A 26,575-nucleotide genomic window follows, 5' to 3' on the forward strand; every position below is an offset into this window, starting at 1 on the left:
TCCGACAAAGCTAAGAAAGAAAATAGTGAAAAGAAGGATGAAGATGTAAATGGGAATATAATCATCGTGTTCAGAGTTCATGCGTTTCATTTTATGGTATGGGGTCGCGACGACGTCACTGGGCTAAAAAATACTAGGAAAATGGGTGCGACAATGGACGCAGATCTGATAGCCACAGAGACTGTATAACAATAAAGTCGTATTATACTGTAGGCGAGAAGCAAGCGCCAACGCGGTTTTTTCCGTTGACGTCATGCCGCAAGATGCCGCCAGGGCTGTAGGGCTAGGCAGAACAATATTAGAGTATGTACAAACGTACATTCCGACGCCTCTTGCCCTCGAGAGAATTCCCCCGGATTGTATTTACATGGGAGAAAAAGCATATAGAGTATACGCCGAGATTTAATATACCAATGGAGCGGGAAAGTCGAGATTGATCACACGGCGTCAATTGCCGCTCTTGTCGTGACCTGCTCGTTCTTGTTACCGAGTTTCGATATCTGAAGGAAAGCGTCCACGCCGTATCCCTCCAAGCTATGCAGTTCCAGGCTACCTGCCCAGTACTCTGCGTAGACCCTGCTCATTGGGAGTCCGATGCCCAGCCGTAGGTCTGGGAGCCGCGAAGTTAGTGTGTCTAGTGAGCTTTCGCGGAAAGTTTCCTTGTCCGCATGTTTTATATCGCTGGAGACTGAAAGCTCCTGCAATGTGGCTGCCATTGCTGGGACCTGTCCTAGATTTTCAAGTCGCACCTTGCTGTGAGGACCTTTGGTAAAAGACCATAGGTACGGCATGATCTCTCGTGGTATTCCTCCGCCTTGATCAGAGACACGCATGATAACATGCTGAGGTGCTTCACAGATGAGCACCTCAATAGGTGGCGGTGCTTGCTGCAAGTCCTGATATTTTTCACTGACAGCCTGGACTGAATTACGCAGGAGCTCCCCGATTATGTACTCCAAATGACTGAGCATATATGGGAATGTGGCATCTAGGTGCCCCTGCACAGAGATTTCTGGAATCTTGTCGGACCCAGTACTCTGTCGAATCATGTCCTGTACCAACTTGCCGCACCGCTCTACGACCTCTTTGGCGTTGCATTTCAGGAACACCTCCCCGACAAAATCTGCGTTCAGGTCTGTCCTATCCTGTGATCCGGGAAAGTGCCACGGCGAGTTGAATGTTTCCGTTAATGCAAGGTGTTGTTCCGCAATGACCCGACGGGAGATTCTCTAGTGCACAAATTAGACATGACTCATCGGGTTAGGTAGTAACTTATTGTCTTACCGCCCTAAGCAAAGTATTCATGAAATCATCCATTGCGTTGGAAGGCAGCAGACCACGACATTCAAGTACTCCCATAGCTAACCTCGGTATCACGACGAGGTGCTCTGTGAGTGTCTTGCGTAAGATGTCACAAAATTTATCATTATCCTCAAGCGTTCGTATTTCTGGAACGGTGCGAAACCTCTCAAACGCTTTGTAGTAAAGCTCGTACACCAGGGAGAAGTGAGGATTAGCGACAATGACATAGGGTAGTTTCTGTATATCTCGAAGACGATGTGCTAATCTGCCCGCAACAGCTCGCGTTAGCAGAAGCAAGATGTAATGAGGGTAAGCCCTACTGACCTCGTGGGAAGCTCGGTGCGCACGTAGTTTGCCGAGCTGATCAGTCTCGATTCAGTCAAGGTTCGTCCGAAGAAAGTGAGTTGCCGTAAACTGATCGGCCGAATCTGGCGCTCGACAAATCTAGATGACATGTTAGCGATGAATCACTCGAAAATCTGAAAGAGGTAACATACTCATCTAGAGCCGAGACAGGTCTCCATGGTGGGGGATTATGTGCAAACCCCTCTGAGTTGTGACTTCGTATTGAGAGAGGGCGTCTGTGCAAGGTCCGCCAGCATCGAGCTGGGCGACTCCGCAGCATCTCGACGAATGAGCGTGTCAAGTTTGCTTCATGGATCGGTAGAGGGTACTCCGGGGGTGAGTAAAATCTCGAGGAACCGGAGACGAGACTATATGTGACCGATGAGTCTCATACATGACTCCCTGGGGGTTGTCGAGCGGTTGTTTGCTGGTCGCATGATTGCTGAATGCGGGCGGAGTCATGATATTGTTTGACCGGGCGGTGAGAGCTTTGGGTTGACATGTGACTGACTGCATAAAAGCAAAGTGACCCATTTATCCTCAAAGTTTGGAGAAAGTCATATTCTATTTGACATTGGAGGAGAAAACAAAACAATACTATAGACCCAATTCCAATTCGAGACGGGCTTGGTTGCTGCAGCATGCCGGCCGGCAATCAGTACGGGGCTGTTTGTATGTATACAGACTTATGCTCGGGGCTAGTGCTCATAAGTGCGGGAAAACCAAGGAAGACCAATTCTTATGATATCACTGTGCGCTGCCCTGAATTTGCTGCCTCTTGCCCTCAGCTTCCGGTGAATGGAGCAGCAAAGGGAAGTTGGACTGTAGATAAGAAAATCAGTAAAGAAATTAATCTCAACTTTTCAGGGTCAATTTCTTGGTGGCAGACCTGCATATTGTGCTTGCGCTGTCTTAATAATCTGGTTCTCAGTGTGTCCCGCAGGCCGTTATTATTCGTTGTTCTTGTCTGCAAGACTCCGCCACAGGCTTCAACTCCCTTTGAACTGGAACCTGCTCAGACCCAGACAAGATCTGCTTGTCCCTTTACACCTTTGCTTGCTCCCTCTTCGCCCCCTCCCTGCGATCTGTGGAATAGATTTATCTTTCCTTTGTCTTTGGAACTTGTCGTTTTTGTCCCCTCCTCCCCGAGCAGCGAACGTCTCCAAGTTCGGGTGCTCGAGCGCACTTTTCTTCCTTCATGGACAACGTGAGTCCTTGAACTTGGTTTGTCGCAGATGTGACAACAACGACAACAACTTAATTACTAGCGTACAACTTCTGACTAACAATCTTTTGAACCTGACCAGGTCGCAGATAGTGAAATGCTCGTTGATGAATACGAACAGTTCCAACATGACAGAACCGATGATGTCGTTGTTTCTCAGTCCGGCTCTGAGGAGGCAGACGCTGAGCCCCCTGCGGATGACTGTAAGGACCCTCACATGAACTCTACCCTGTCGCCGGAAGATCGCACATCAGCTCGCAAAGGATACGGCTGCTCCAACCTGGCTTCCCCGCAGTGTCCATGCTGATCCCCGCATTTTGGCTATGGCTTGTCAATGCGTTCAATTGATTGTAAGAATATGTTCTAAAATTTGTCTTCACTACAGTTCCGGCTGTGATGGCCCGCGTCCTCCCCAGAGACCCAGATCTTGAAACCGAAGACGAAACTTGGCACACATGGAACATTCAGGACTGGCGGAAATTGAAAAAGAAGGAGCATGGACCAACTTTTCAGTGCGGCGGATCCCCATGGTGAGTGGAAATAGCCGCATTGTTGTCCGAACGACGCGCTCACATCGCTGGTTTGCAGGCGAGTACTTTTCTTTCCTTATGGAAACCACGTTGAACACGCTTCTTTCTACCTAGAGCATGCATGGGAAGAGGATCCGCCCGAGAACTGGTATGCCTGCGTGCAATTTGCACTGGTACTTTGGAATCCAAACGATCCATCCATTCAACTATCACATGGTAAGTTGGGACAGCCGGTCTTCCAAACCCTATTTCGTATGCTTACCCACGTTGTAGTCGCTACTCATAGATTCAACGCGGACGAGGGTGACTGGGGTTTCACACGGTTCTGCGAGCTTCGTAGGCTTTTCACCGTGGCTTGGGAAGGGCACGGAGTCCCTCTTGTACAAAATGATGAGGCCAACGTCACCGCATATGTTCGTGTTGTCAAAGATCCGACGGGTGTTTTATGGCACAGTTTCCAGAAGTATGTATCCTTGTCATATTTAATATTGTGGTTGTGCTGACAATTGCATAGCTATGACTCAAAGAAAGAAACCGGCATGGTTGGGTTGAAGAATCAAGGAGCGACATGCTATCTGAATTCATTACTGCAGTCACTATATTTCACCAATGCGTTCCGAAAGGCCGTTTACCAAATCCCGACGGAAGCGGAGGCATCACGAGATAACAGCGCCTGGACCCTTCAGAGGCTCTTCAACAACCTTCAAACGAGCGACTATCCTGTTTCGACAACGGAGCTTACGGCATCGTTTGGCTGGGAGTCGAGGCAAATTTTTGAACAGCAAGATGTCCAAGAACTGTCGCGAAAGTTAATGGAGAGACTAGAGGAGAAGATGAAGGGCACTCCGGCGGAAAAGGCACTTCCCGATTTGTTTGTTGGAAAATCGAAGACGTATATTTCATGCATTAATGTCGACTACGAATCATCACGAGTGGAAGACTTCTGGGATATTCAGCTGAACGTGAGAAACAACAAGACGCTTGATGACAGTTTCAAGGATTATATCCAAGTGGAGAGACTCGAGGGCGAAAACAAATACGATGCGGGTCAACCCTACGGTTTACAAGATGCTGACAAAGGAGAGATCTTTGAGAGTTTCCCTCCTGTGTTACACTTGCACTTGAAACGTTTTGAATATGATATCCACCGAGATGCGATGATGAAGATTAATGACCGACATGCGTTCCCGATGGAATTCGATGCCTCCCCTTACCTTTCGAAGGATGCCGATAAGTCTGAGTCATGGATTTATGAATTGCATGGTGTTCTAGTCCACAGCGGTGACCTGAATGCGGGTCACTACTTTGCTTTCCTGAAACCAACTAAAGATGGACACTGGTACCGCTTTGATGACGACCGGGTAACCCGAGCGACAGATAAAGAAGTGCTTGAAGAAAACTATGGTGGAGAGTATGAGCTTCCCAATGGTTCGGTTGGAGTGAGACAACCGTACACTCGAGCACTATCCACAAAGCGGTCAACGAACGCCTACATGTTGGTTTATGTCCGCAAATCCAGGTCGGACGATGTTCTCCTTCCGATAACGAAAGAGGACGTGCCCACTCATATCGGTATGTGCAACCCGATCATTCTACCGAATTTTTTTGCTAACATGATTAAATTTCAGAAAAACGACTAGTTGAAGAACGTGCAGACCTGGCACGTAGGAGGAAGGAGCGAGAAGAGGCTCACTTGTATATCAATGTTGGAGTCTTGTCGGAGGAGACCTTCAAATGCCATAATGGGTTTGATTTAACCAGTTTCGAGCAACCGGCCCAAGAAGCGGCTTTCCCGAAACCATACCGACTCCTGAGGACCACCAAGGTTGGTGAATTCGCGGAAAAGATTGCAGAGGAAAAAGGCGTGAACCCGCTCCAAATTCGGTTCTGGGTCATGGTCAACCGGCAGAACAAGACAATGCGACCCGACCAAGTCATCAAGGACCCGGAGATGACAGTGGAAGAGGCGTATAGCCGGTATGGCACCAAGGGCAATGCATTCAGGGTTTGGCTGGAGGTCGGAGAAGGGTCTGCCGATGGCACCGTATCTTGGCCTGATAGCTCTACTTCGGTGCTCATCTTCTTGAAGCACTTCGACGTGCTCAAGCAAACCTTGAATGGAGTTGGTGCGGTGTATGTACGGAAGAACCAGAAGGTTGCGGACCTTGCGCCCACAATACTCGAGACCATGGATTGGCCGGCCGGAACCGAGTTCGTCCTTTACGAGGAGATCAAACACAACATGATCGACCTCATGAAGCCGAAGCAGACCTTCCAGCAATCGGAGATCCAGGATGGCGACATTATCACCTTCCAAAAGTCCATCAAAGAATCGGAGCTGCCTCCGACAGCGATCTATCCGGATGCTAAACTTTATTACGATTATTTGCTGAACCGTGTCAACATCACCTTTGCGCCCATCAAGGCGACTGGAGGCGAAGAGTTTACACTGGTTCTTAGCAAAAAGATGTCGTATGATCAGTTTTCTAAGAAGGTCGGTGAGCATTTGGGCGTTGATTACACGCATTTGCGCTTCTCACCGGTCGTCGCCAGTAGCGGAAAAGCCAAGGGGTTCATCAAGAGAAATGCGAACCAAAATGCACAGACTCTGCAAACGATCCTGGGAACGCAGATATCTGGTTACGGAATTAACGTTGTTCGGCAAGATGCCCTATATTATGAGGTTCTGGAAACAAGTTTAAGCGATTTTGAGTCCAAGGTTTGCCTCCGCGTGACATGGCTTTCCGAGGGTATCACTAAAGAGGTGAGAAATTATACCGCCGATTGTTACGGATTGAATCTTTTTTTAACTGACACTCGGCGTTAGCAAACTGTGGAAGTTCTGGTACCCCGGGAAGGATCAGTAACCGATGTCCTAGCCGGCTTACAGAAGAAGGCGGGCTTGGACGACGAAACGATTCGCAATGCCCGTGTCTTCGAAGTGCACAATTACAAGATATACAAGGAGTTCGCGCAAGACAGCAAATTCGGCGGTAACAATGACTTTGTCGCCTTATATGCGGAGAAAATCCCAGAGGAGGAATTGGATATGGAGCCCGGTTCAAAGACGGTCAATGCTTACAACTTCGACAAGGAAACCAACAAACCGCACGGTGTGCCTTTCAAATTCGTTATGAAACCAGTAAGTACCAGGCAACTTTCAGACATTGTTAATTAGTGGGCTAACCACAAGAAGGGAGAAATATTCAAAGAAACCAAGGAACGACTATCGAAGCGAACCGGCCTCAAGGGGAAGCGATTTGAGAAGATCAAGTTTGCTGTTGTTCCCCGCCAGCTTTACTCAACCCCACGATATCTGGAAGATGGTATGTTGCAGGGAAATAGTATAGCATAACTGATATCATAACTAACTTTTAACCAGATGATATTCTCTCAGATGTAATCGGTGATACCGACGACATGCTCGGTCTGGACCATCCGAGCAAGAAGCAGAACTTTTGGAACAGAAGCGAATCCTTCTTCATCAGATAAGCGCCAGAAAGAGACATGATCATAAGTAGGTACTTGCACCATGCCGCTTGGTTGAAGAGTGTACAGCTACGGTCTGGTGGCGCCGATCAGTGAATGTCAAACAGGCTCGAGCGCAATGAAGTTATTTTTCCTTTTCTTTTCTTCTAAATGTAGTAGACGGCTGAACTTACAGTGTTATGGTTACGAAGCTTGGGGGGTTAGGGGAGGCGGAGTTTTTCTATGAAACATACTAGTGCATCAATGGTAGCCAATTGAATAACTATGGATTAATGTCTGAACACCAAACCAAGCTTTGTATTGCCATTGGACTTGACGTGTGTCGTGAATGCCATTCGCAGTGGAGGCGGGGAGTGCAAACAGGACAAACAGCGACAACAACAAGCTGGCCAGAACTTCCTCTCCAGAATCCGAAGCTGAGTCGCGTGTGCCAACAGGAGTCCCCAACACCGAACTTGACCCTTCAACCCGCTCAACATGCGTTTCACAGCTCTGGTCATCGGCCTTCTTGCCTGCCTTGTGTCGTCCGTCACCGCAACCGCCCTGACGTACAGACTCGAAGCCAACGAGAAGGCCTGCTTCTACAAGTTTGTCGACCAGCGGAACACCAAAGTCGCATTCTACTTTGCTGTGAGCTCCAATCCTCTCGATATTATGCAATTGGCAAAAGATTGACACGCTCTACTTTTTGCAGGTCCAATCCGGTGGTTCTTTCGATGTTGATTACGCTGTTGTCGGACCTGGCGAGAAGTCGGTCCTAGATGGCACCAAGGAACGTCAGGGAGACTTTGTTTTCACGGCCCAGAGCGTTGGCGAATACCGGTTCTGCTTCAACAATGAAATGTCCACGTTCGCGGAGAAGATGGTTGACTTTGAGATCGCGGTGCGCCTCTACTTTACCCCTATACCTTGGAAAAGCGAAAACAACCCCACTGACTGTTCCCCTTTTATAGCTTGAGAACGAATCCCGCGCAGAACTCCCCTCGCGCCAGGGTGCCAACCCCGAACAAGCCTCCGCCATCGAGGAGTCCATCTTCAAGCTCTCCGCCCAACTGTCCACCATCTCGCGCAACCAGAAGTACTTCCGGACGCGCGAGAACCGCAACTTCAGCACTGTGCGCAGCACCGAGCGCCGTATCTGGAACTTCAGCGTGATTGAGGGATTGATGATGGTTTCCATGGCTGGACTGCAGGTGTTTGTTGTGCGGTTCTTCTTCCAGGGAGCCCGCAAAGGTACGTTCCTCTCTCCACGGCCATACATCCAATTAGGGGACTGTCTCAGGTTCACGCGTAATCGGTAACTTGAGTTTGACTAACTACCGGGCACAGGTTACGTGTGATGAGCGAGCATGACTATAGTATATGATCTCTGAATTGTGGCGTCTGTATCTGTATTTATGTTTCTCTTGCGTCTAGACTCAATCTTACTGTCTTTGCATTGAGCGATGTCGTGTCCATCCACGCGAGTTATTGTTTTTGCATTTTACTGAATACTAAGGAGGAACGTTTACGATTATCCAGTCATATGGGTGCACCATACTTTTTTTTCTTTTCCCCTCCCGTACCGTCTAACCGTCCTTCTCGCTCACCGGCTACGTAGGTCCCGCCACGGTGGCAATACCAAAAACGGACATGTCCTCGCCATTCAAGGTTGGCTGATTCATACCATTCGTATCCCACGGTGCTCGAAACAAGCGAACCATAACCGCACGACATTGATAGGGCATCAAATCAAAAAGAGGCAAAAAGAGAGGGAAAGGCGAGGAGGATACGTCAGAAGAATCGGCCTCCACCTGCCACCCTTGCCATTGCCATAACAATCAGGGAACCACGTCGTCTGACGTCCCCAGTCGACCCAGAGGCGAGACCATCGAATTCTTGAGCTGTGCTGTCTACACCGCACTTCGAAATCAGGATCAAGGAAGTGGGTTTAGATCGGGGGTTGGGTTTCTGGTTGTCTGGCTTTTGGTTCGATGCGGAGGCGGAGCGGCAACATCAGGGCTCCAGCAGTCCAGCAGTCCAACAGGGCAGGTTCGCTTCTTTTCGTCGTTTCCCGAATTGAATCGGTTATCTACCTCGTGAGGTCTGTGCATGGGCAGAGAATAGGGATTCATGTTGGCTAGGCCTACATTCCCTAAGCAGACCTGCATACCGTTTAGACGTCTAAGTTTGTCAACTCCACGCGAAGCGGATTTTGCACGGCAAGGTTGACTGCTACGTATGACGTTGGGGGGTTGGTTTCCCTGGCTTCTTGGTTTAGCATGTAGTTCCTATGTCTCAGTCCGGTCCAGCCCAGCTCAGTTGGAATCCTGTTTTGTATCGCATACTCCGTAGTATTGAATCTACCCTGCGGAGCTCTAAATGCTGTATGACGGAGTGAACGGGTTAGGTTTCTGATAGAGCGGGCGCGGCGCGTCTGTTGCCACCAGGGGTTACCGGTTGTTACTTGAGTAGTTGAACTGTAGATTGATACCTGACATGGCATGGGGCTATTACATCACTGCCCTACTTATTTAGAACTCGGCCACAAACACTGGCCATCAAAACCTGATCTTATTTTTCACTTTATGCCTTCAAGAGAGTAAAATAAACCGTAGTGACCTTGCACTATAGTTGAGAGATGAGATCATAATCGTTACCTGGATGCGAAAACATGGCTCTATGGCAGAAAGAGAAGAAACTGGTATGAGATTAAGGCATCAGCTAAGCGCCAGGTTTTTTTCCTATTCCTCAATACAGCTCTTTACCTGTCCCTTTGGTCTGTCTGTCTACGGAGTTGTTGTACTCCATACATAGTCTACCATGCAGTGACATGAATGGACACGATCCATCCCATTCACAGACGCTGCTTGAGGAACTCAAACTGAGCAAGAACGCCTCCCTATCGCACTACTAGATGCTAGGTAATCCATCCAGGGGTCGTGGGTTGGGTGGAGCCATAATATCTTGACCGACTGTAGTTGGCTAGGAGGTTAGGTACCTAGGCCCTTACCCCGTTAATTCATCTTCCTCTTCCTCCTCCTCCTCCTCCTCATCTAGCGAGGTAGACATGGGTGGTGTCTCTCCAGGAGACCCATCACTGCAAGATAAATTTTATCTCGACGCCATATTCCCGTACGTTATGTATTATCCTAAAGAATCTCTAGCCGGTGATTGTTGAATCACGCTATCTATAACGCCGTACTTGGATGTTAATTAATTATCTGCGGTACCCGTCGGAATGATGGGAGGATCTGACGAGACTGGCTCGGCTGCCTGAGAAGACGAGGATGTGCACTTCTCCTTTACTATTGTTGACCCTGGTATCTTGGATATGGATGTCACCTCTGTAATATAGAGATCCAGCGTGATGACTTCAGGAATGATGGCGATGAGGTGAGATGACTCAATGAGCTTCTAGGCTGTGCCGGGAGATGTCTCTTGATAGCCGGGCGGAGACATCATCTGCTATTACAGTATACTATCCAAGTCACCGGGGGTTCCTTCGAGTCGTCGTATGGTCGGAGGTAGGTAGGTAGGTAGGACGGAAGAAGGAAGGAAGGAAGGGTCTAGAGACGGACTTCATGGATGATTCGGACTGTGATCTGTGGGGGAATTACAGTCATATTCTTGAGGACGTGGGATCATGGATCACAGACCACGGATCACGGACTGTGATTCTCAAGATTCGAGGGCAGACGTCATACGTCAGACTGGGATGGAAACGTTGTTGTCATATCCTCTGGCAATGGGCTGGCTGGTTTGAGTATTCGGTGCGAGGCGCCGTAAGCGAATTCAGTCATAATGGGAAATGAGATATCTGTTCTGCATACTCCGGGCTATAGTTAGCATAATGTGTCTGTACCAATTGGTACCAAATCAGTAGAGGGTTTTACTAGTCTGTTGGGGGCTGTTTCTGGCAACGATAGAGAAATGCCAATAGGGTAAAAGAGCATTGTACTGAGACATAAGGTAGCGAAGAAGTATAGCGATGATAGCATAGCCTCCAGCTCCATGGTGCCGTGAATTCTCTTTTGGGTAGCCCGAGATACATCGGATGCAGTGCCCAGGTGCAGACCCTATGATGCATGGCCAGACGCCAAGGAGACAATCTTCCCTAATAGGCAATATGATGACATAGTCAGAGCACACTAGATCAGATACATTCTTCAATATAAGCGTAGGCCCTAGCGAAGATACCGAACGGCGTCATACTCCACCAGGCGGGTGCTCTACACCGTAAACTAGGGAAGTATGGAGCATGCATGGAACCACTTCGAAATCCACCGACGTAGTAATATCTAGTTCTAGTTCTCCACATTCTGGGTCTGTGTAATGCGAAAGAATATCAGTTCGATGGCTGACATGCATGAGTCGGGAGCTCCCTACGAGAGCCTACTAGGCTACTGCAATGGGTAAGCAGGGTGTTGTTCTGTGACGCACGGCGCGCTGGGTCAGTCGGTATGTGACATCAAAGTGCATCCGTAGAGGGTAAGGATTGTAGAGCTAGCGTCGTGCAAGGTGAGGTGGCTCTCCTCGACTACTCCGAAGGTCAAGGGGGTGTGGGTGCTGTCGAGGCTGCTGCCGACAGCCGCGAGTGTGGACACCTAGACAGACAGGGGAGGCTGGTATGACGAGCATCCTCCACCAGGAGATGAAGGCGGACGGTCGCTTCACACCATCTTGTTCTCTTAGCTTGTGGGCTAGGTTTGGCTGTCACTTCGTCTCGTATACTACGGCTGGCTGCTTCAACCAGCCCAATCAGTTGAAGAATGTGCACCGATTGTGGCAGGATTGTCGAGAAGGATGTGATGCTGAACTGTTTGTCAGGCTGCCTGAGGGGTAAAGCTGCGCAAATGGAGATCATGCCGGAGAACAAGGGCCAGAAGTCGGCATAGCTGAGGCTTGAGCAGATCCTACTGGCTGTCACACTGGGTGGATGTCGATGCTGAGAGGTTTCGACAATCTCAGCACGATAATACAAACATGACTAGTGAATATGACGGATTTATGTTCCATGATGAAGAAGTGGAAGCTTCAATTGGCCTGGTGGCGGCCCAGTGGATGTCCGCGGTGGATGCAGTATAGTAGACTATAGGGAGTAGGCCTGCATTCGCGGCATCCACAGGAGCTCTTAACTGCAGCGGAAAGAACCCCTGACGTCTTTTGGTCCGACTCCATTGCCGGAAGCAGCAGGGCCGGCGAAGAGCATGCGAGCAGAGTTCAATTGCTCCGTCTGGTCCTCGTCCAAGGGTCCAAGCCAATGACTTCATACGGGGAGCGTCTCGTCTACGGTATGGCCCCTATGACATACCCATACCAGTCCCGTCGTGGGCGAGCTGCCACTGGTAAGACCATGCCCATCCTACTCTAAGTCAGCTTTGATTTGAGCCAAAGCTTTCAGATGGCCAGTCGTGTATAGAACCCACGTCGGACCCTTGACGTCATTGGCTGGACGAGGCAATCGGCGCCCCAGGCACAAACACTGGCCGACTGGCACGCAACTGTCGGAGATTTGCTGCAGCTTTGAGCGGAGTAAATCAGTGGTAGCTCGTAAATAATAATCAAACTAAGCACGAAAATCATTCCTCTGTCCGACTAGACTGCCTCGCTCCCTACCCCGTCCTCTCGACCGTCAATGCGCGTTCGGCGCAGAGTCGAATTCTAAAGGCAAAAACCCGCAGCTCGGAAACGAATTCCTGGAATTTGTTTGGTTCGGTTGGATGCAGGTGGGTTCATCCAGACGAGGTCGATGGACGGCTCATCGCGACCAGACTTTGAAGCCTGAATCTGTCTTGAAGATTCCGTTGCCGTTGCCGCTGAGGAGTCTCTCACACACACTGTCTCGGGCGCGTCACCCACCGTCCTGGCAGTCTACACGAGACAACAAACGAGACAGCGAGTGTAGACTGTACAGAGTATTGTCGAATCGGAAACCAGAGTATCCGAGTTCTTAATCTTATACAACGGCGGGGGCCTGTACAGTGACCTCATCGGGGCTCCGCCGGGTGCAGTGCGTGTGGGCCAGCGAACCACAACGTCGTCAATGGAGTCGCTCCTACTGGAGCAGCGCCGGAATAGGGCTAATCAGCGTTGAGTTAACCGACTAGGCTCTAAGGGACAGGAACCCCTGATGTCATCGTCGCTGGCGCAGGCGAATCCCAGGCGCACCCGCCCCTTTGATCGCCATGTGGCTGGACCCAGGCAGTCACCAAGACGACTAGGCCTGGAGGGCCCGAGATTGTGACGGTGGATTTGATTTTGGACTTGTGAGTTGTGGGGCTGTGGGATACGTCTGTTCTCCGCCGTTGCTCAGGCTGGGATTACTGATTTCATCTGCCCGGCCTATGGTTATAAGAATTCCGACAGTTCGTGCCGTGGTGGCTTTCTCTCCCACTACACTTTCAGACGTACGATCTTCCCCGGAATCCTTCGCGAACCCTCGACCTGGTTGTTACTACTTCTACTCAAGTCTTCAAGGTGAGCTATGCCGTCGTCGGCCTTTATTGGGTCTGCTTTTGCCTGTTGTTGCGTTGTACTGTTCTTCAAGCTTCGCGCTTCGCGCTTCGCACCCTTACCCTCATCTGGAGACAGGTCGCGCGCCGTTTAGGCCCTTGGAGCCTGGACATGGCTGTCTCGATGATGATGCTGCTTTGCCAATCTGCTCGACAATCAGCAACCTGACCGTTGTGTGGAGCCGCAACTAACCCTACCTACAGACCCCTCTCCACCACAACAATGCCTTCTTCCAACTCAATGCACCCATCAGACACAGACGCAGGCCGCCCGCCTGGGAATGCCACCGTCATCCAGCCCGAATACACCGCGGACCGCAACCAGAACGCAACGGTCGAGGACTACAGCCGTATCATGCTCGAGTACACCCAGCGCCGCATGGCCGGGTTCGCAGACCCCGAAGACACACGCTACGCAGCCAGCCGCAGTAGCAGAAGTAGTAACACCAGCGGCCAGAGCGGCAACTCGACCAGCGGCATCCTCGCCGGCCACGCGTCCGGTCCTTCTCCCCCGTCAAAGCTCCCCGGCGACAGCCCCGATAGCGCTGGCGCTCAGTCGGCGGTATAGTCGCGGCATAGAGCATCCGCCTTACGCCCGTCGACGATTTTTATTTTATTTTTCTGTGTATTGTGCATTGTGAATTGTTCCGAGGTATGGAAGCGGTGCTTGCTACCCTGCTACCTGCAGCATCGTCCATCGGCAGGGCTGTGATTGTTAGATGGCTTCCATTCCCTTTCAGCGTTTCCCCTTAGCGATATAGCGACCAACTTAGGCAACGATTCTACTTTCACACCTTTGACATAGTCCTTCCATGCCTCTGCCCACATCTCTGTATGCCCTCTATGCGTCTTCCTTTTTTACAATCGCGGCATCCCCTCTCTTATATGTTGCCTTTCCTACCAGAACTGGATTTTGGAGACCGGCCGACATTCGTCCAGGCTTTTTCTCTTCCTGTATTGAATGTTTGGTCATTAGCATGTGCCAGCAGTGTCAGTGTCAGTGTCAGTGTTTCTTGATATGCTAGTCGGATAGTCGAGTTATGCGACCCAAGTCCAGAATCTTTCCTGTTTTTGCGCGATACCCATGTTAGGCAATAAAATGTTTCTTCGACTGCGACCGACATGCAACTTCCATCCGGGAATCAGAGTTTCAGTGGACTAAAACAAGTCAACACGTTCTGCTCCTGCAGCTGTTAGGGTTATCCCTTGCAGTCCAACCACCAACAGGGCGACACCCACCACCCTCCTTGCTCTCTGAGCTGTTCCTACAGGAACTCGACGCGTCAATTTTCCGTGTTGATTTCATCGTAGCGTCGACTGTAGAGTGTAGACTTGGCTTGGCTGTTTGTTGACTGTTCATGACTTCGTGCAGTCCCAAGCAAACCTGCTGACAACAATCCTGTAGTGTTGTATCTCCTTGCATTCCAGCCCTGGCGTGCTCATTCCAGCAGACCTCCTCTGACACAGTCCCCCTGCGGCATTAATCGGCTCCTCCTTGTTTTGCATCATGGCGCCTGAATAACATCGCCGTGGCTGAAAATAGTCTTTTCTTCTTTCTTCCTTCCCGTCCTTCCTTCTCGCCAACTAACCAACCAACTTCATTCACTCATTATACCTATACCTGTCTACTATAGCTACACCACGGTCCTTACCTACATACTTTACACTAACAGTCCAAAATGCACCACTCAATCACCCCCAAATCTCTCCTCTCCCTCTTCCTAACTCTATCCCCGTTAGCAACCGCATTCCCCTATACCACCACCACAATCACAAGCACCACGTCGTCGTCGTCGTCTTCCTCATCCTCATCCACCCTCCCCCCAGCCGCCGCTCTCTCATCCAGCATCGCCCACGAAACCCCCATCGCATTCGGCGCAGCGGGCATAAAAAACAACACGGCCACCTGCCCGCCCTCACACGCCTCTAAGCAATGCTGCACCAACATCGGCGACCAGCTCGAGGAGGTCTTCGGCGAACTAGGTGAAGTCCTACCGCTGGTTGGGGACATTACTGCGAACTCGAGGACCGGGTTGAGTTGTATGTTTGCCTACACTTCCTTACCCTTGCCCTTGTCATTATCATTATCATCGTTATCGTTATCGTTATCGTTGTTGTTGCCGTTGTTGTTGTCTATCTTATCTATCGATATACACAGTGGATGTATCCGAGTGAATGAGTCCCTAACGTTACTTGTTTGGTTTTTAAGGCAACGCCGTCGTCGAAAACTCCGAATGCGGCCTCAGTCTGATGTGCTGCTCCGGTAAAGCTGGGAATCCAAAGAAGGACGATAAAACCCCGAGTGAGGGTCCGCAGGAGGTAATGAATGAACCCCAAAAGCCCGAACCAACCCTTTTTCCTATCTACCTGCGTTACCTCAATTTTGATGTAAGATGGATTATATATATATATATGCTGATACGCTTGCTTTTTTGTTTGTTTGTTTTAGCCCGGAACCCAAACTATCTTCCAGAGCGCGTGTATCTCGTTCAACGACGCGGTGGAGTTGGGGAAGAAGGAGGCTGCTGCTGCTGCGGCGGCGTCGGCGTCGAGTTCGGTGTTGGTTCATGCGAGCGCAAGTGCGACTCCCACTCCGAGGTCGACTTCGAGGATGTTCTAGTGTCAAGTGCAGTATCTGAAGGGGGAGGGTTTGAATAGGTTTGTTTGGTTGGGTTGTTGATGCATACTCTGTTCTACTCTATTCTGGGGTTTCAAAGACCGGATAACAGACTGGGTCTATTGTTGAGGTCTCTTGCTTACTACCCTTTTGTTGAGTTGGGTTATTGTGATTATTGTATTTACTATATTGTTTGTCAATTTATAGTTCTGACTTCATACGAATTCATTCAATATTGCATTGTATTATATTATACATATCACCGCCATCCACGTCCAGGAGGCGGCGGAGGATGCCAACCTCGTCCGCCCGGGGGTGGAGGGAAATTATATGGTCCCAAGCCAGGAGGCATTTGCGGCGGTGGCGGCGGCGGACCTGGCGGCATCTGCTGGAATGGAGGCGGGAAGTTGGAGAAACTTTGTGGAGGTGGAGGAGGCCACGCGCCTTGGTAATTTGGCGGCGGCGGCGGCGGCGGGAAGTTTCCACCATTATATGGCATTTGAGGAGGCTGTGGTGGGAAGCCTGGCGGTTGAGCGTATGGATTGTGTGGGTGGGAGGGCTGATGCTTGGGAGGTGCACTTGGCGGCGAGTAGGAACGGCTTCGCGAGCGAGACCGCGAGTCATACCGCCTGTCTCGTCGCGGTGACCGGCTTCGTGATGAGCTGCGGTATCTGCTGTCATCGCTAGCACTGTCGCTGTACCGTCGCCGCTTATGAGGGCTGCGGCTACGACTGCGACTTCGGCTCCCGCGCCGGCTGTCTCGTGCGTTTCTCTTCTTCATCTGCTGGCAGAACGACCGGGACCAGCCATAGTACGTTTCGCCTTCGAGTATCTCTCCCGTGATTTCATCGCGGATGACAGTCTGGCCTAGCTCATCAATGTCCACGATCCCGCCGTCCTTCTGCTCAGGTTCATCACCCGGACCGTAGATCCGGTCCACGTCATTGAGAAACGCCTTGACCGCTGATACTAGCTTCTGGTCCGCCGGTCCCGCCGTCAAGAACAACGGCTTGATCAGATCCGGCCGCAGTGGAGCTGTCGAATTCGGAACGATATGCGGGATGAGATTCGCAGCCGGGAGGTCGTAGAAAGGAGCAGACTGGTCGCCGTGGGTAGCGGGCATAATGAACGGCGCATCCCTGGACTTGCGATCTGGCTGCTCCGCGCCCTCCGCACCGGGAGTCGCCGACGTCTTGATCGGGCCTGAGACGGCCGAGTTGGCGACCACCTCTCGGAGCTTGCCTACATAGTCGGCACCGAAATAGCCATGCTCCTGCCATATATCCAACAACTCACCCAGCCGTCTATGGTGTTTCGGGTTTTTCTCTCGATCGTAGGACGCCGCGTAGCTTAGCAATTCCACCATATGCGGCTGCAGCGACCCGCTGAGAGTCGAGAACGCAGCCGATGAGGAGTTGTGGTATTTCGTATGATGGAACAGGTCATTCAGGAGGTACAGTATATGCAGCCTCTTCCTCTTCGTTGACGGCCGCTGTGCCTGTGTCTGTTTCGTGTTCGTGTTCGCGGCGGAGTTGGTGTTGGTGTTGGTGTTGGCGTTGGCGTTATCCTCGGACGACCCCGACAGTGCAACCAAGTACTTCCCCAACAAGCCGACCCGGTTAGACGAGGAGACAAGATATCTGAGAAGCCATTCTTTGCAGGACTATCCGAGCGGCAGAAAGCAGATTTAGTATTTCGCGATTACCGGCGGGCAAGGACACGCAGATCAAACCTGGATGTTTGCGCGAGAGCAGTGGGCCAGCGCTCTGTCGAGAGAGGTGTGCAGGGCTGTGATCTCGTCGCGCGCGACTGAGGTTGGGTCCGGACGGAGGAGTCCGGCGGCTAGCGAGGCCTTTGCTATGGCGACTTGGTGGGAGGCCATGCTGCTTGGATGGATTGACTTATGATGGTTGTCTGTCAAGGTTGAGGTCGAGACAGGATCGTCGACCGGGACTCGCGTCACGTGAATTCTCGAAGTATGAGAACAAATTACGGCCATTATCCATTATATCTCTATGAAGACGAAACGAAGAAAGATTAGTTATTGGATGAGTTAATATTGAATAAAATATTTAGTTGCTCCCTAGTAAAATACTACTCGTGTAATTCGTTTTGTTTACTAGTATTGTAAAAGTAGCAGACTATAAGTAGATAATGTATTAAATAGTCTATACATGCGATATACTTTCAAAAGAAGAGTGTCTCATAAAGAGAGATCACCGCTCCTGCGTCGTCACCCGGTCAATATTTCAAGGATTCCCCTCATAAACACTCGAATTCCTCGAGTGGACAGACTGCGGTATACTCTGCTTGCGAGAGACACCATGCAGCTCATCCAGATTAGAGCCAGCACTAGACTCAACCTCCGTGTGTGAATCCGGGGCATTATGGTGCGAGCCTGCTTCGAGATCAATATCTTTACTACCGTCCTTCTCATTCTCATTACCGACTTTGTTGTTGTCATCGGGAGAATCCGCAGCAGAAGCCATGCGTTCAGCCATCTTGCGCATAAAAGCATCCGACTCGGCAGCGAACTTGCACTTCTTCCGGATCGCGGGCCCGTACTTATAGAACAGAAAGGGGAAAGGCACACAGCCCAGCGCAAGGAATGCAGGTACGCTCGATGCCCACTGCGTACCGAGATTGGCATACATTTGGGACGTGAAGAGCGGGAAAGCAGCGCCAAACAGGGATCGCAGGACAGAGTTCGCGGCGAGAACAGAGGCCGCGTAGATGGTGTAAGAGTCGATAAGATAGTTCATGATAGAGAGGAAGACAAGGACCATTCCGAAGCCGAATGGCGCGGATGCAATTATAGGCACGACCCAGTGCACGGAGGGGAACGTGGTCCAGGCGAACCAGAATAGGCCGATGGGGACGGCAATACTGCCGACGAGACAGGGTGGGAGTCGGGCTTCTGGGGGTGCGAAGCCGGCGTGTTTCCCTTGTGTTTGGACGTAGCGTTTATTGTCGATGATGCTGTATGGGACGGCGATGATCATACCTATCATGACGCCGAGGAAGGCCAGGCCTGCGACACCTTGGTTCCAGTGGCGCTCGCCCTGAAAAACAATTGGGAATGCGCCAAAACACAAGTAGAGGGTGCCGTAGATGATAGCCATATAAATCGAGAGCAGGAGGACAATGGGTTCGCGAAATAGCAGGATCCACGGTCGTAGGAGCGAGGTCTTGAACGCTTGCTTGATGGATATCTTTCCCTTTTCAGCATCGTGGATGCTCACGTACACCTCGCCTGTGTGTTTCGACAGGCTCGCAGCTCGTTTCTGCAGCAGTACTGGGCCATATGTTTCAGGGACAAACACCGAGCAGACAATCCATAATACGCCAGAAAAGGCCGCGAGGAAGCCCATCACCCATCGCCAGCCAGCGTTCATTCCCACTGCACAGTCAGTTTTTATCCATATCAAAGGAGAGGTAAACATACAGAAACCGCCAATAACCGGCCCAATGGTTGGGCCTAGGAACGGAGCAGATGCGAAAAGTGTCATGGCCAGGCCTCGCTCACTGGCAGGGAACATATCAGCAATAACGCCGCCTACGTTTATTAGCAACGACTTCTCAATTTGTAATAATGATAATAATAATAATAAAAATGAGCACAGACCTGCATTGGTAAGAGGCGAAGACCCAAAAGCACCTGCAAAAAACCGCAGAATAATCAAGGTCCACGGATTCTGCGACCCAGCAGCCCCAGCATTAAACGCCGTGAGACCAGCATAACTGACGAAGAACAGGAGCTGACGGCCATACATCTCACTCAGCGGCGCCCACAGAAGTGGCCCAATAGCGAATCCCACGACGAACAGCGACAGACCCAGCGTCCCAACCTCCGAGGATATCTTGAACTCCTGTAGTATCTGGGGCAATCCTCCACTAAAGGCCGAACTGACCAGGGCGACGGCCAGCGTCGCGAAGGCTACCAGCATGGTGTAAGTCCATTTCGTGGCCCGTGGCCATTCCATTGGGTTCCGGGGGTCATTCTGGATCCAGTTCACCAGGTAAGGGTTTTCTTCGGTGCCGGAGCCGTTGTATTCGTGGTTGAGGATGCGGTCAGTGAGGATGCCTTGGTTTAGGACTAGTTGCCAGTAGGGAATGCTTTCAGTGTGTTTGGACGCAGATTGCGTCGGATTCGGTTCTGCCATGACCGAGTCAAGAAGTGAAAGGGTTATTGCGTGTTGCTAGACGGGGAAAGACAGGTAGATATACAACAGCAGAGGTTGCCAAGTTGGTTAATAGTCAGTACGTCACTTCGCTTGGATAAAATTCCAGATGCGATTCCACGTTTTTGCTGAGTTGCTGACATGCCGGAAAATAAAACTTTATCTTTATACTCTGCCCGACCGTATATCACAAAACACAATCTGACTGCATATCTCAGATATCTTACGTGGCGTGGCGTATATACTTTATGACCTTAGGGTTTGAGAGAGAATTGTGCACCGGAAATGCGAATAGTCAGTGTATTAATCACGGAATGCCGTGATTAATGCGCGCCCCGACCGAGTTATGCTCGGGGAGAGACGCCGATGCATAGCCCAGTTACCAGTGGTTAACCCCACGTCCAATTAACCGGATTCTGTTAGTGCGCCAGTAGGTAAGGCTGGCAGATGACCAGTCCATCTCTAGCCTGGCCTGATTTATGCAATCCGGTTATCGATCTCTCCGTCTATGCATAGCCGTGGCTAGCTGCTGTGGATCTATAGCTGGTGGGCTTGATATCCTACCAAGTAGGTACCAGGTTCAGGTCGACAACGGTGGAGACGGATCCCCTCGGGCTCTTCTCGGAGGATCCTTTGATGCTTGATTGTTCATATCGGGATGGCAAGCTGTCTGGTCCCGACCGGGGATTACGGTGATTGCGGTGATTAAGATCTGACTTGTACCGTACCCAAGAATGGGGCTGGATCCTGTTCCATGCTTAACATCAGAGAAAGCGAAATACTACATATTTTAATGATTATGCAGTTTCTTTCCAGCGGATTACACCTGCACTCATACCTGTATTGGACAACAGAGCTCCGGGGTATATTCTGAGAAATCTATATACAGTCGAGAGAGAATCCCTCAAAACGAGCCAGTCCACTAGTAAACCCTCCTGCCATGCGCTCCATGGTGGAAGTGATGACGTCGAGTCTTGGACTGTGACTGCGACGGCGACGAACTGGGCGTATTGCTCGGATACGATGAAGATGCCGGGGTGCTACTAGGACTAGGCCTAGGGATGGAAGATAGAGGAGTACTGCTAGGCCTGGAACTAGCAATATGGCTAGAAGACAGGGGCGTGCTACTAGGCCTAGGGCTAGAGCTAGGAGTCGGCGTCGGCGTCGTCGCAATCCCACTGCTCGATGGAACCGGCGTACTAGACGCATCCCCACCGAAGCCAGTACAAAATGTCGGCAGATTAGAAGCAGTGATAGACTATGTATTAGAAAATATTAGCACATGTGCCTCTAATAATATAAAAAAAAAAAAAGAAAGAAAAGAAAAAAGGTGCAAGGGCCCAGCTTACCGCGATGACAGCCTCCGCTAGTGGATCCTCGGGCTTGCTCGCCCTGGCTACGTCTGCGTTCAATGAAATGCCGGCTTTGGGGAATACTTTGATACCGTAGTGGTAGTCAGTTCCTTCGCAGACTTCGTCGGTTGCTGGTACTGTTAGTATTTGTTAGGCTGGTAGAGTGGGTAGGTATACTTACATGCTTGGGCCATGAACCCGGCACCGGCGTAGGGCTTGAGGTTGAGACCAGCTTGGAATCCAAGGCCTGCGCAACGTTAAAAGAGAGACTTTACAGGTAGAGGGTGGGTGTCATACCAAGCGCCTTAGCAGAAAGACCTATCGCAGCCTTGAAATACACAAGGGCATCACCCGTCAACCGCGCATCAAGGGTAACATCCTCAGTCTCAACCTCAGCATCCCAACCATCAGAGGAAACATCCGGGTCTAGAAGCCCGATTTCAAGCTCTGCTTCATCCGAGATGGTAACTGTGACGCCCGTCTCAATACCCGCAGAACCCTGGAGAGGCCCAACCGAGTATCCAAGGCTGAATATAATCTCCGGACCGACATCGAGGATCCCACCAGGGACCGTGATGCCTCCAATGGGGATCGTTCCAATCTCCCATTCATCCCCAAGGTCACCGGTAAGGTCGGACTGGATGCCAATTCGGGGGTTGAGGACCGTTGAGACGCCATTGGGGGAGAGCGAAATGGATGCGTCCGTTGGAATGCCCAGCTTCGTTTCTATATGGAAACCAAGGTCAAAAGACCCCTTGGTGCCGCAGTCACCGCAATACCAGGTCAATTTGAGATTATCAACGGGGGTCTTGAGACTCCCACTGCTAAACGGGAGGGGGATGTCAAAGGGGAGACTCATGGACTCGTCAACGTCTCGTTGGGCCAAGGCACTCGTCGACACAGGCTGGTAGTTGCCGACGGTGAGTTCGTAGTTCTGGAACTCCCTCCATTCGATCGTCTTGCCCACGAGGTTTGCGGTGTTATCTGCATCGCTGAAGCTGACTTTCGAGGCAGAGAAGGGGATTCGGGTTGGATTCCACCCACACTCGCCGGCGCCGGCGACGACGATTATCTTGTGTGGATCGCCCTCGTTCAGCCACTTCCAGACGCGCTTTACGTGGTCGAACGCTTTCTGGCTTTGGAGGCCAACGGTCATGGTCTTGTTCGTGCATTGGACAGACCCGACGAGGTGTTTGAATCGGTCTAGCGAGATGACTGTCTCGTCGTCGCCGGGTAGGTCGATTGTCAGGTTGGCCAGGGCGAGGTGTCCATTCTGTGTTCCTGTAACTGGTTAGTGGGATACAGGTGGTATGAAAGCAATCCTACCAGTCCAGTAGAACGAATCTCTTTTCAGCAATTCCAGCATGGAAAGGTCCACATCTTCACTCGCCCTGGTTTGAAGGCTCGAAGGGACGACATCAGACGCGGGCACTTCATCGAACACCAAAGCGAAGCCGATCTGGGAGAGTATGAAGAAGAAACTAGCGACCAGCCAGTTTCGTGAAAACCTCGCCATCTGAGCGGCTGTTTGGGGTGGTGGGATGTATTCTCTGTAGAGACATGTTTCCTCGAGACACCAGCTTATATATGTTGATTTTATAAACGAATCCACGCTGATCCTTCATCTCGACAGAAGGGACTCTCCGAGCAGAAACAGTCAAAAGGATCATACAAGCTCGGACCCGATGGTCCTGACAAGAATGCAAAGACGGCAGATGCTCGTGTTTACCAGCAGTAACGGCATTGGGTTGGCAGCGGCAGGCGCAGGGACGTCGTATTGGCCCCATATTGTATGATTGACCAGGACTGTCTAATTGACATTGGGGCTGTGGGATCCGTCGTCGTGCAGCCGGTGGCTGAACTGGGCGTCGATCATTCTGCCGTTGTTGGGTCTGTGGCTGTCGGATCGATGGCAGTTATCCTCAGGGCAGTTGTTTATTAAATTGTTAATAGAAAGCTATCAGCAAGCCCAGGATGCCAACTGAGCCCGAATGTGGGTGAGTCTCATATTAAAAGAGGTACCAATTTGAAAAAGATCCTATTTGGCCGCATCGAAAATCAAAAGGAACACAGAATCAGAATGCAGGGTTCCAGTCTTCAGCCCAATGATTTATAAAGTACGCTGCTAGTAATAAACGTGAAACGGCGGCTGCATCGTGAAACACACCAGGAACAGCCTCGCAGAAACGGCCCCATGGTTGCATCTGTCTCATCTCCCTGATGCAGAGTAGACTGGTTATCCTTCTGATTCGATCCCGGCACATCGTTCGACGGCTTCAGCTCACCTCCCGGCCTCGTAACATGCGTCACCCCGAAAAAATATGCCAAAGCACAACGTCCTCATTCCTGACCCCCTCATCACCACGCGCAGCCCGCCTCGTTTGTGCATGCAGACGACGTTGGGCATGGCGACTGGGAGGCCGTCGCGCATGCCGCTGAAGTAGGCGATGTGGCCGAGACAGTCGCAGCCTAGGGAGAGGGTGTTGGATGTGAGGCCGAAGCCGGAGTCGCCGAGATCGAATGCTTGTTTGCGGTAGTAGGGCGGGCGAGGGTCGCCGTAAGGGACGGTCATTTCGGACATGGAGACGCGGTAGAATAGGGGCCTGTTGTCGTATTTGATGTCGTGGAGGACGGGGCCTTCGCGGACGGTCCAGGGGCCCAGCCAAGAATCAAGGACCATTTTTGCCATTCAATATGGTGGTCTGTAGTCTTGAACGATGGTGCCTGGGGTCGAGATACCTGCAGGGGCTTCACGTCCCTGCGGAAGGTGTCTGGGCCTAGAATACCGGCGCTGTATTCGACGGCTTGACGGGCTCCCATGGCTGGGTTTCGGGATCTAGAACCGCAGTCGACTGCCCACTGCACGTCAGGCACATCGTAGTCCTTCCCGACTGCCGACCTGCTGATGTTCACGATGGCAACGGATAGTGTGGTGGTGTTCTTCTGATGAAAGTAGATCCGAGCCTTGCGGTCCGGGACTGGCCCATTCTCATAGAGATAGCTCAGCCATAGATGGTTGGGTGGCTCTGCCAGATCAATCACCTTGAAATGGACTTGATCTTTGGCGCAGCGCAGCGCAGATGTTGAAGAAGGGCTTTGGAGGCCCGATGGATCTCGTGGGCACGCAGCGGGCACGCAGCGGGCTCAAGGGGTGCGGTGCTTGGACCGCCGATGCCATTTTGTAAAGTCATTCAAGATGTAAACTGCGGTACAGAAATAACGATTTGCATGGCATTCCATCCGCTCTATATCTGCATACTCCGGTTAGGGCACGGCGGGGGACTCGAGGTCGGTGGTGGAGGCAATTGGCGTATTGGCCTAATCGGGAAGTGCTGAGGGTTTGGCCAAATCCGGTAATATTGCCAGCAGAGGGGTTATGGAACTGCGTCATTGCGGTCTTGACATTATTAAATGTGAAGTATTTCAGTCCACTTGGAGGCAAGGGACATACATAGACATACCCCAAAGACTCACATCATACCACTTGCAGAATGCCGGACTTCAAAGGACTTGACCTTAGTGGAAAGACTGCCATTGTCACGGGTTCCTCGAGGTAGGACATGCTCATACCAAATAAACAAAACACCCAGTTAACCAGAACTAGAGGCATTGGCGCTGGTACCGCTGTGCAACTCGCCAAAAGAGGCGCCAATGTTGTTGTCAGCTACACCAGCGCCAACAGCCGGGGGCGCGCTGAGAAAGTCGTTAACGACATCCAAGCCACAGGACACAAGGCCATTCTCTGCCAGGCCGACTTGACTAAACTCCCAGAGTTGAAGAAGCTCATCGACTCCGCTCTGCAGATAAGCGAGACTGGAAAGATCGAGATCCTCGTCCACAAGTACGCCCCGCCTCCCTCTTCGATAACCCCATTGGCCGAATTAACGCTTGTCAGTGCTGCTCTCGGAGTCGACGCCAACCTCGACCAGGTCACCGAGGAGATATACACCACGCATTTCGACACCAATGTCAAAGCACCTATCTTCCTCACTCAGGCAGTGGTCCCCCATATCCCTCAAGGCGGACGCATCGTCTTTGTCTCCTCTGCCGCCGCCAGACTAGGCGTGGCTGGCCAGACCGTGTACGGCGCAACAAAGGCCGCCAATGAATCGCTTGCGCGGGTGTGGGCGAAGGAGCTGGGACAGTCGCATGGTATTACCGTGAATTGCGTGAACCCCGGCCCTGTTGCGACAGGTACGTACGTTCGTTCTGTCTTGCCTTGCCCATGATGAGTTGGGGGGGAGGGGAACGTTGTTAATTTATTCGAATATTAATATATTAATATTAATGTGCGGTGACTTGCCAGATCAATGGGCAGAAAGCGACGACCAGTTCAGGGACGATATGCAGCCTTTGATTGAATCTACCCCTGCAGCGGCGAGGATTGCAGAGGTGGATGATATTGCGCCTTTGGTTGCGTTTTTGTGTACGGACGACGCGCGGTGGACGACTGGCTCGGTGTTGTCTGCCAATGGGGGGTTGTACAACTAAGCCCTAGGCCGGTCCAGAGGAGGTATCTATTCAATAGTTCTGGCTTATAAAGGCTGTATAGTATTGAATATACTAAGGCTACCTCAGAGGGACTTCTGGTTGCTTGTAATCTTGATAAGAGATAACCCTAATTTGGAAAACATACCCGGGAATTGACCGCGCCATATAAATTATTAGACAGTAGTACAAGTCCAGAAGTCTTTTGGCCTGGTATTGAGCTCCAGTTCTACAACTGCAATTAATCTTTTCGACATAACCACAGCCGGGCCACTCAACGCCTACGTCTCGTGGTCAACATGGTTAGATTAATATAGACATCCAGATGCAATTTCTACGCCGTGCACATGGTCAGTCAAAAAGTGATCCACGATGCCCCCGGAATAGAGATTGGACCCATGACTTGTGCGCATGTATGTTGGGTCTCCAGTGTAACACACGGTGTCTAAAACGTACTGTCCCAGCCATTCAACGTCGCTGTCGCCGTCGCTGTCCAACTTCGTACGACACTCAGCGTAGGTGGCGCTGATGTCAGGTGCCGCGATTAGGCTA

At 51.1% G+C, this 26,575-nt stretch overlaps 11 protein-coding genes across 11 annotated transcripts; 6 read left to right on the forward strand and 5 right to left on the reverse strand.

Moving 5' to 3' along the window:
• Positions 1-33: 33 nt before the first annotated feature.
• Positions 34-1,927, reverse strand: ASPSYDRAFT_1163268 (protein kinase PKP2; the record flags this gene model as incomplete). The annotated part of the gene is made up of 4 exons (XM_040840130.1): positions 34-1,229; positions 1,285-1,567; positions 1,627-1,746; positions 1,800-1,927. 4 exons carry the CDS (start codon positions 1,925-1,927, stop codon positions 438-440), a joined length of 1,323 nt encoding a protein of 440 aa, XP_040697686.1. The 3' UTR covers positions 34-437.
• Positions 1,928-2,568: 641 nt separating this feature from the next.
• Positions 2,569-7,029, forward strand: ASPSYDRAFT_506883 (ubiquitin-specific protease UBP15). Its single transcript, XM_040848131.1, has 10 exons — positions 2,569-2,854; positions 2,955-3,075; positions 3,258-3,402; positions 3,461-3,618; positions 3,676-3,865; positions 3,917-4,974; positions 5,031-6,166; positions 6,230-6,544; positions 6,599-6,728; positions 6,785-7,029. Exons 1-10 carry the CDS (start codon positions 2,846-2,848, stop codon positions 6,892-6,894), a joined length of 3,372 nt encoding a protein of 1,123 aa, XP_040697687.1. The 5' UTR covers positions 2,569-2,845; the 3' UTR covers positions 6,895-7,029.
• Positions 7,030-7,368: 339 nt separating this feature from the next.
• On the forward strand, positions 7,369-8,192 carry ASPSYDRAFT_161552 (emp24/gp25L/p24 family protein; the record flags this gene model as incomplete). Its single annotated transcript, XM_040843001.1, has 3 exons — positions 7,369-7,521; positions 7,586-7,774; positions 7,845-8,192. 3 exons carry the CDS (start codon positions 7,369-7,371, stop codon positions 8,190-8,192), a joined length of 690 nt encoding a protein of 229 aa, XP_040697688.1.
• Positions 8,193-10,718: 2,526 nt separating this feature from the next.
• ASPSYDRAFT_72691 (uncharacterized protein) lies at positions 10,719-12,244 on the forward strand (the record flags this gene model as incomplete). Its single annotated transcript, XM_040850669.1, has 3 exons — positions 10,719-11,285; positions 11,348-11,498; positions 11,999-12,244. The coding sequence occupies exons 1-3, from the start codon at positions 11,206-11,208 to the stop codon at positions 12,242-12,244; spliced, it is 477 nt and encodes a 158-aa protein (XP_040697689.1). The 5' UTR covers positions 10,719-11,205.
• Positions 12,245-13,608: 1,364 nt separating this feature from the next.
• On the forward strand, positions 13,609-13,953 carry ASPSYDRAFT_36113 (uncharacterized protein; the record flags this gene model as incomplete). The annotated part of the gene is made up of 1 exon (XM_040845393.1): positions 13,609-13,953. One exon carries the CDS (start codon positions 13,609-13,611, stop codon positions 13,951-13,953), a length of 345 nt encoding a protein of 114 aa, XP_040697690.1.
• Positions 13,954-14,936: 983 nt separating this feature from the next.
• ASPSYDRAFT_507153 (uncharacterized protein) lies at positions 14,937-16,133 on the forward strand. The gene is made up of 3 exons (XM_040848138.1): positions 14,937-15,425; positions 15,595-15,704; positions 15,835-16,133. The coding sequence occupies exons 1-3, from the start codon at positions 15,065-15,067 to the stop codon at positions 16,003-16,005; spliced, it is 642 nt and encodes a 213-aa protein (XP_040697691.1). The 5' UTR covers positions 14,937-15,064; the 3' UTR covers positions 16,006-16,133.
• A 128-nt stretch (positions 16,134-16,261) lies between these two features.
• ASPSYDRAFT_211779 (RNA polymerase II-binding domain-containing protein) lies at positions 16,262-17,908 on the reverse strand (the record flags this gene model as incomplete). The annotated part of the gene is made up of 2 exons (XM_040844022.1): positions 17,735-17,908; positions 16,262-17,665 (listed from the first exon to the last, which is right to left on the reverse strand). The coding sequence occupies exons 1-2, from the start codon at positions 17,882-17,884 to the stop codon at positions 16,262-16,264; spliced, it is 1,554 nt and encodes a 517-aa protein (XP_040697692.1). The 5' UTR covers positions 17,885-17,908.
• Positions 17,909-18,048: 140 nt separating this feature from the next.
• On the reverse strand, positions 18,049-20,401 carry ASPSYDRAFT_82174 (MFS transporter). The gene is made up of 3 exons (XM_040851139.1): positions 19,628-20,401; positions 19,448-19,558; positions 18,049-19,402 (listed from the first exon to the last, which is right to left on the reverse strand). Exons 1-3 carry the CDS (start codon positions 20,163-20,165, stop codon positions 18,252-18,254), a joined length of 1,800 nt encoding a protein of 599 aa, XP_040697693.1. The 5' UTR covers positions 20,166-20,401; the 3' UTR covers positions 18,049-18,251.
• A 468-nt stretch (positions 20,402-20,869) lies between these two features.
• On the reverse strand, positions 20,870-23,259 carry ASPSYDRAFT_50653 (uncharacterized protein). The gene is made up of 5 exons (XM_040848126.1): positions 22,862-23,259; positions 21,833-22,816; positions 21,717-21,782; positions 21,533-21,666; positions 20,870-21,441 (listed from the first exon to the last, which is right to left on the reverse strand). The coding sequence occupies exons 1-5, from the start codon at positions 23,049-23,051 to the stop codon at positions 21,106-21,108; spliced, it is 1,710 nt and encodes a 569-aa protein (XP_040697694.1). The 5' UTR covers positions 23,052-23,259; the 3' UTR covers positions 20,870-21,105.
• A 351-nt stretch (positions 23,260-23,610) lies between these two features.
• On the reverse strand, positions 23,611-24,713 carry ASPSYDRAFT_36118 (uncharacterized protein; the record flags this gene model as incomplete). Its single annotated transcript, XM_040845394.1, has 4 exons — positions 23,611-23,752; positions 23,821-24,138; positions 24,183-24,513; positions 24,578-24,713. 4 exons carry the CDS (start codon positions 24,711-24,713, stop codon positions 23,611-23,613), a joined length of 927 nt encoding a protein of 308 aa, XP_040697695.1.
• A 222-nt stretch (positions 24,714-24,935) lies between these two features.
• Positions 24,936-26,224, forward strand: ASPSYDRAFT_187037 (SDR family NAD(P)-dependent oxidoreductase). Its single transcript, XM_040843588.1, has 4 exons — positions 24,936-25,088; positions 25,140-25,376; positions 25,431-25,729; positions 25,842-26,224. The coding sequence occupies exons 1-4, from the start codon at positions 25,027-25,029 to the stop codon at positions 26,024-26,026; spliced, it is 783 nt and encodes a 260-aa protein (XP_040697696.1). The 5' UTR covers positions 24,936-25,026; the 3' UTR covers positions 26,027-26,224.
• Positions 26,225-26,575: the final 351 nt, after the last annotated feature.

This window comes from Aspergillus sydowii (genome assembly GCF_001890705.1).
Source record: "Aspergillus sydowii CBS 593.65 unplaced genomic scaffold ASPSYscaffold_15, whole genome shotgun sequence".
In the NCBI taxonomy this organism is placed as follows: domain Eukaryota; kingdom Fungi; phylum Ascomycota; class Eurotiomycetes; order Eurotiales; family Aspergillaceae; genus Aspergillus; species Aspergillus sydowii.

What these genes read in the sequence shown, in the direction of transcription:
- ASPSYDRAFT_50653 (XM_040848126.1), bottom strand. Translation starts at nt 23,051, where the DNA reads ATGGCGAGGTTTTCACGAAACTGGCTGGTCGCTAGTTTCTTCTTCATA. An exon ending in AGATTCGTTCTACTGGACTG is followed by an intron (nt 22,817 to 22,861) that starts GTAGGATTGCTT and finishes AACCAGTTACAG; the next exon opens with GAACACAGAATGGACACCTC. An exon ending in TCTTTCTGCTAAGGCGCTTG is followed by an intron (nt 21,783 to 21,832) that starts GTATGACACCCA and finishes AACGTTGCGCAG; the next exon opens with GCCTTGGATTCCAAGCTGGT.
- ASPSYDRAFT_506883 (XM_040848131.1), top strand. An exon ending in ATCCATTCAACTATCACATG is followed by an intron (nt 3,619 to 3,675) that starts GTAAGTTGGGAC and finishes CCCACGTTGTAG; the next exon opens with TCGCTACTCATAGATTCAAC. An exon ending in CCGAGGGTATCACTAAAGAG is followed by an intron (nt 6,167 to 6,229) that starts GTGAGAAATTAT and finishes ACTCGGCGTTAG; the next exon opens with CAAACTGTGGAAGTTCTGGT.
- ASPSYDRAFT_507153 (XM_040848138.1), top strand. Translation starts at nt 15,065, where the DNA reads ATGCACCACTCAATCACCCCCAAATCTCTCCTCTCCCTCTTCCTAACT. An exon ending in CTCGAGGACCGGGTTGAGTT is followed by an intron (nt 15,426 to 15,594) that starts GTATGTTTGCCT and finishes TTGGTTTTTAAG; the next exon opens with GCAACGCCGTCGTCGAAAAC. An exon ending in CGAGTGAGGGTCCGCAGGAG is followed by an intron (nt 15,705 to 15,834) that starts GTAATGAATGAA and finishes TGTTTGTTTTAG; the next exon opens with CCCGGAACCCAAACTATCTT.
- ASPSYDRAFT_187037 (XM_040843588.1), top strand. Translation starts at nt 25,027, where the DNA reads ATGCCGGACTTCAAAGGACTTGACCTTAGTGGAAAGACTGCCATTGTC. An exon ending in ATTGTCACGGGTTCCTCGAG is followed by an intron (nt 25,089 to 25,139) that starts GTAGGACATGCT and finishes AACCAGAACTAG; the next exon opens with AGGCATTGGCGCTGGTACCG. An exon ending in CCCCGGCCCTGTTGCGACAG is followed by an intron (nt 25,730 to 25,841) that starts GTACGTACGTTC and finishes GTGACTTGCCAG; the next exon opens with ATCAATGGGCAGAAAGCGAC.
- ASPSYDRAFT_82174 (XM_040851139.1), bottom strand. Translation starts at nt 20,165, where the DNA reads ATGGCAGAACCGAATCCGACGCAATCTGCGTCCAAACACACTGAAAGC. An exon ending in TTCGCCTCTTACCAATGCAG is followed by an intron (nt 19,559 to 19,627) that starts GTCTGTGCTCAT and finishes TAATAAACGTAG; the next exon opens with GCGGCGTTATTGCTGATATG. An exon ending in GCCGGTTATTGGCGGTTTCT is followed by an intron (nt 19,403 to 19,447) that starts GTATGTTTACCT and finishes CTGACTGTGCAG; the next exon opens with TGGGAATGAACGCTGGCTGG.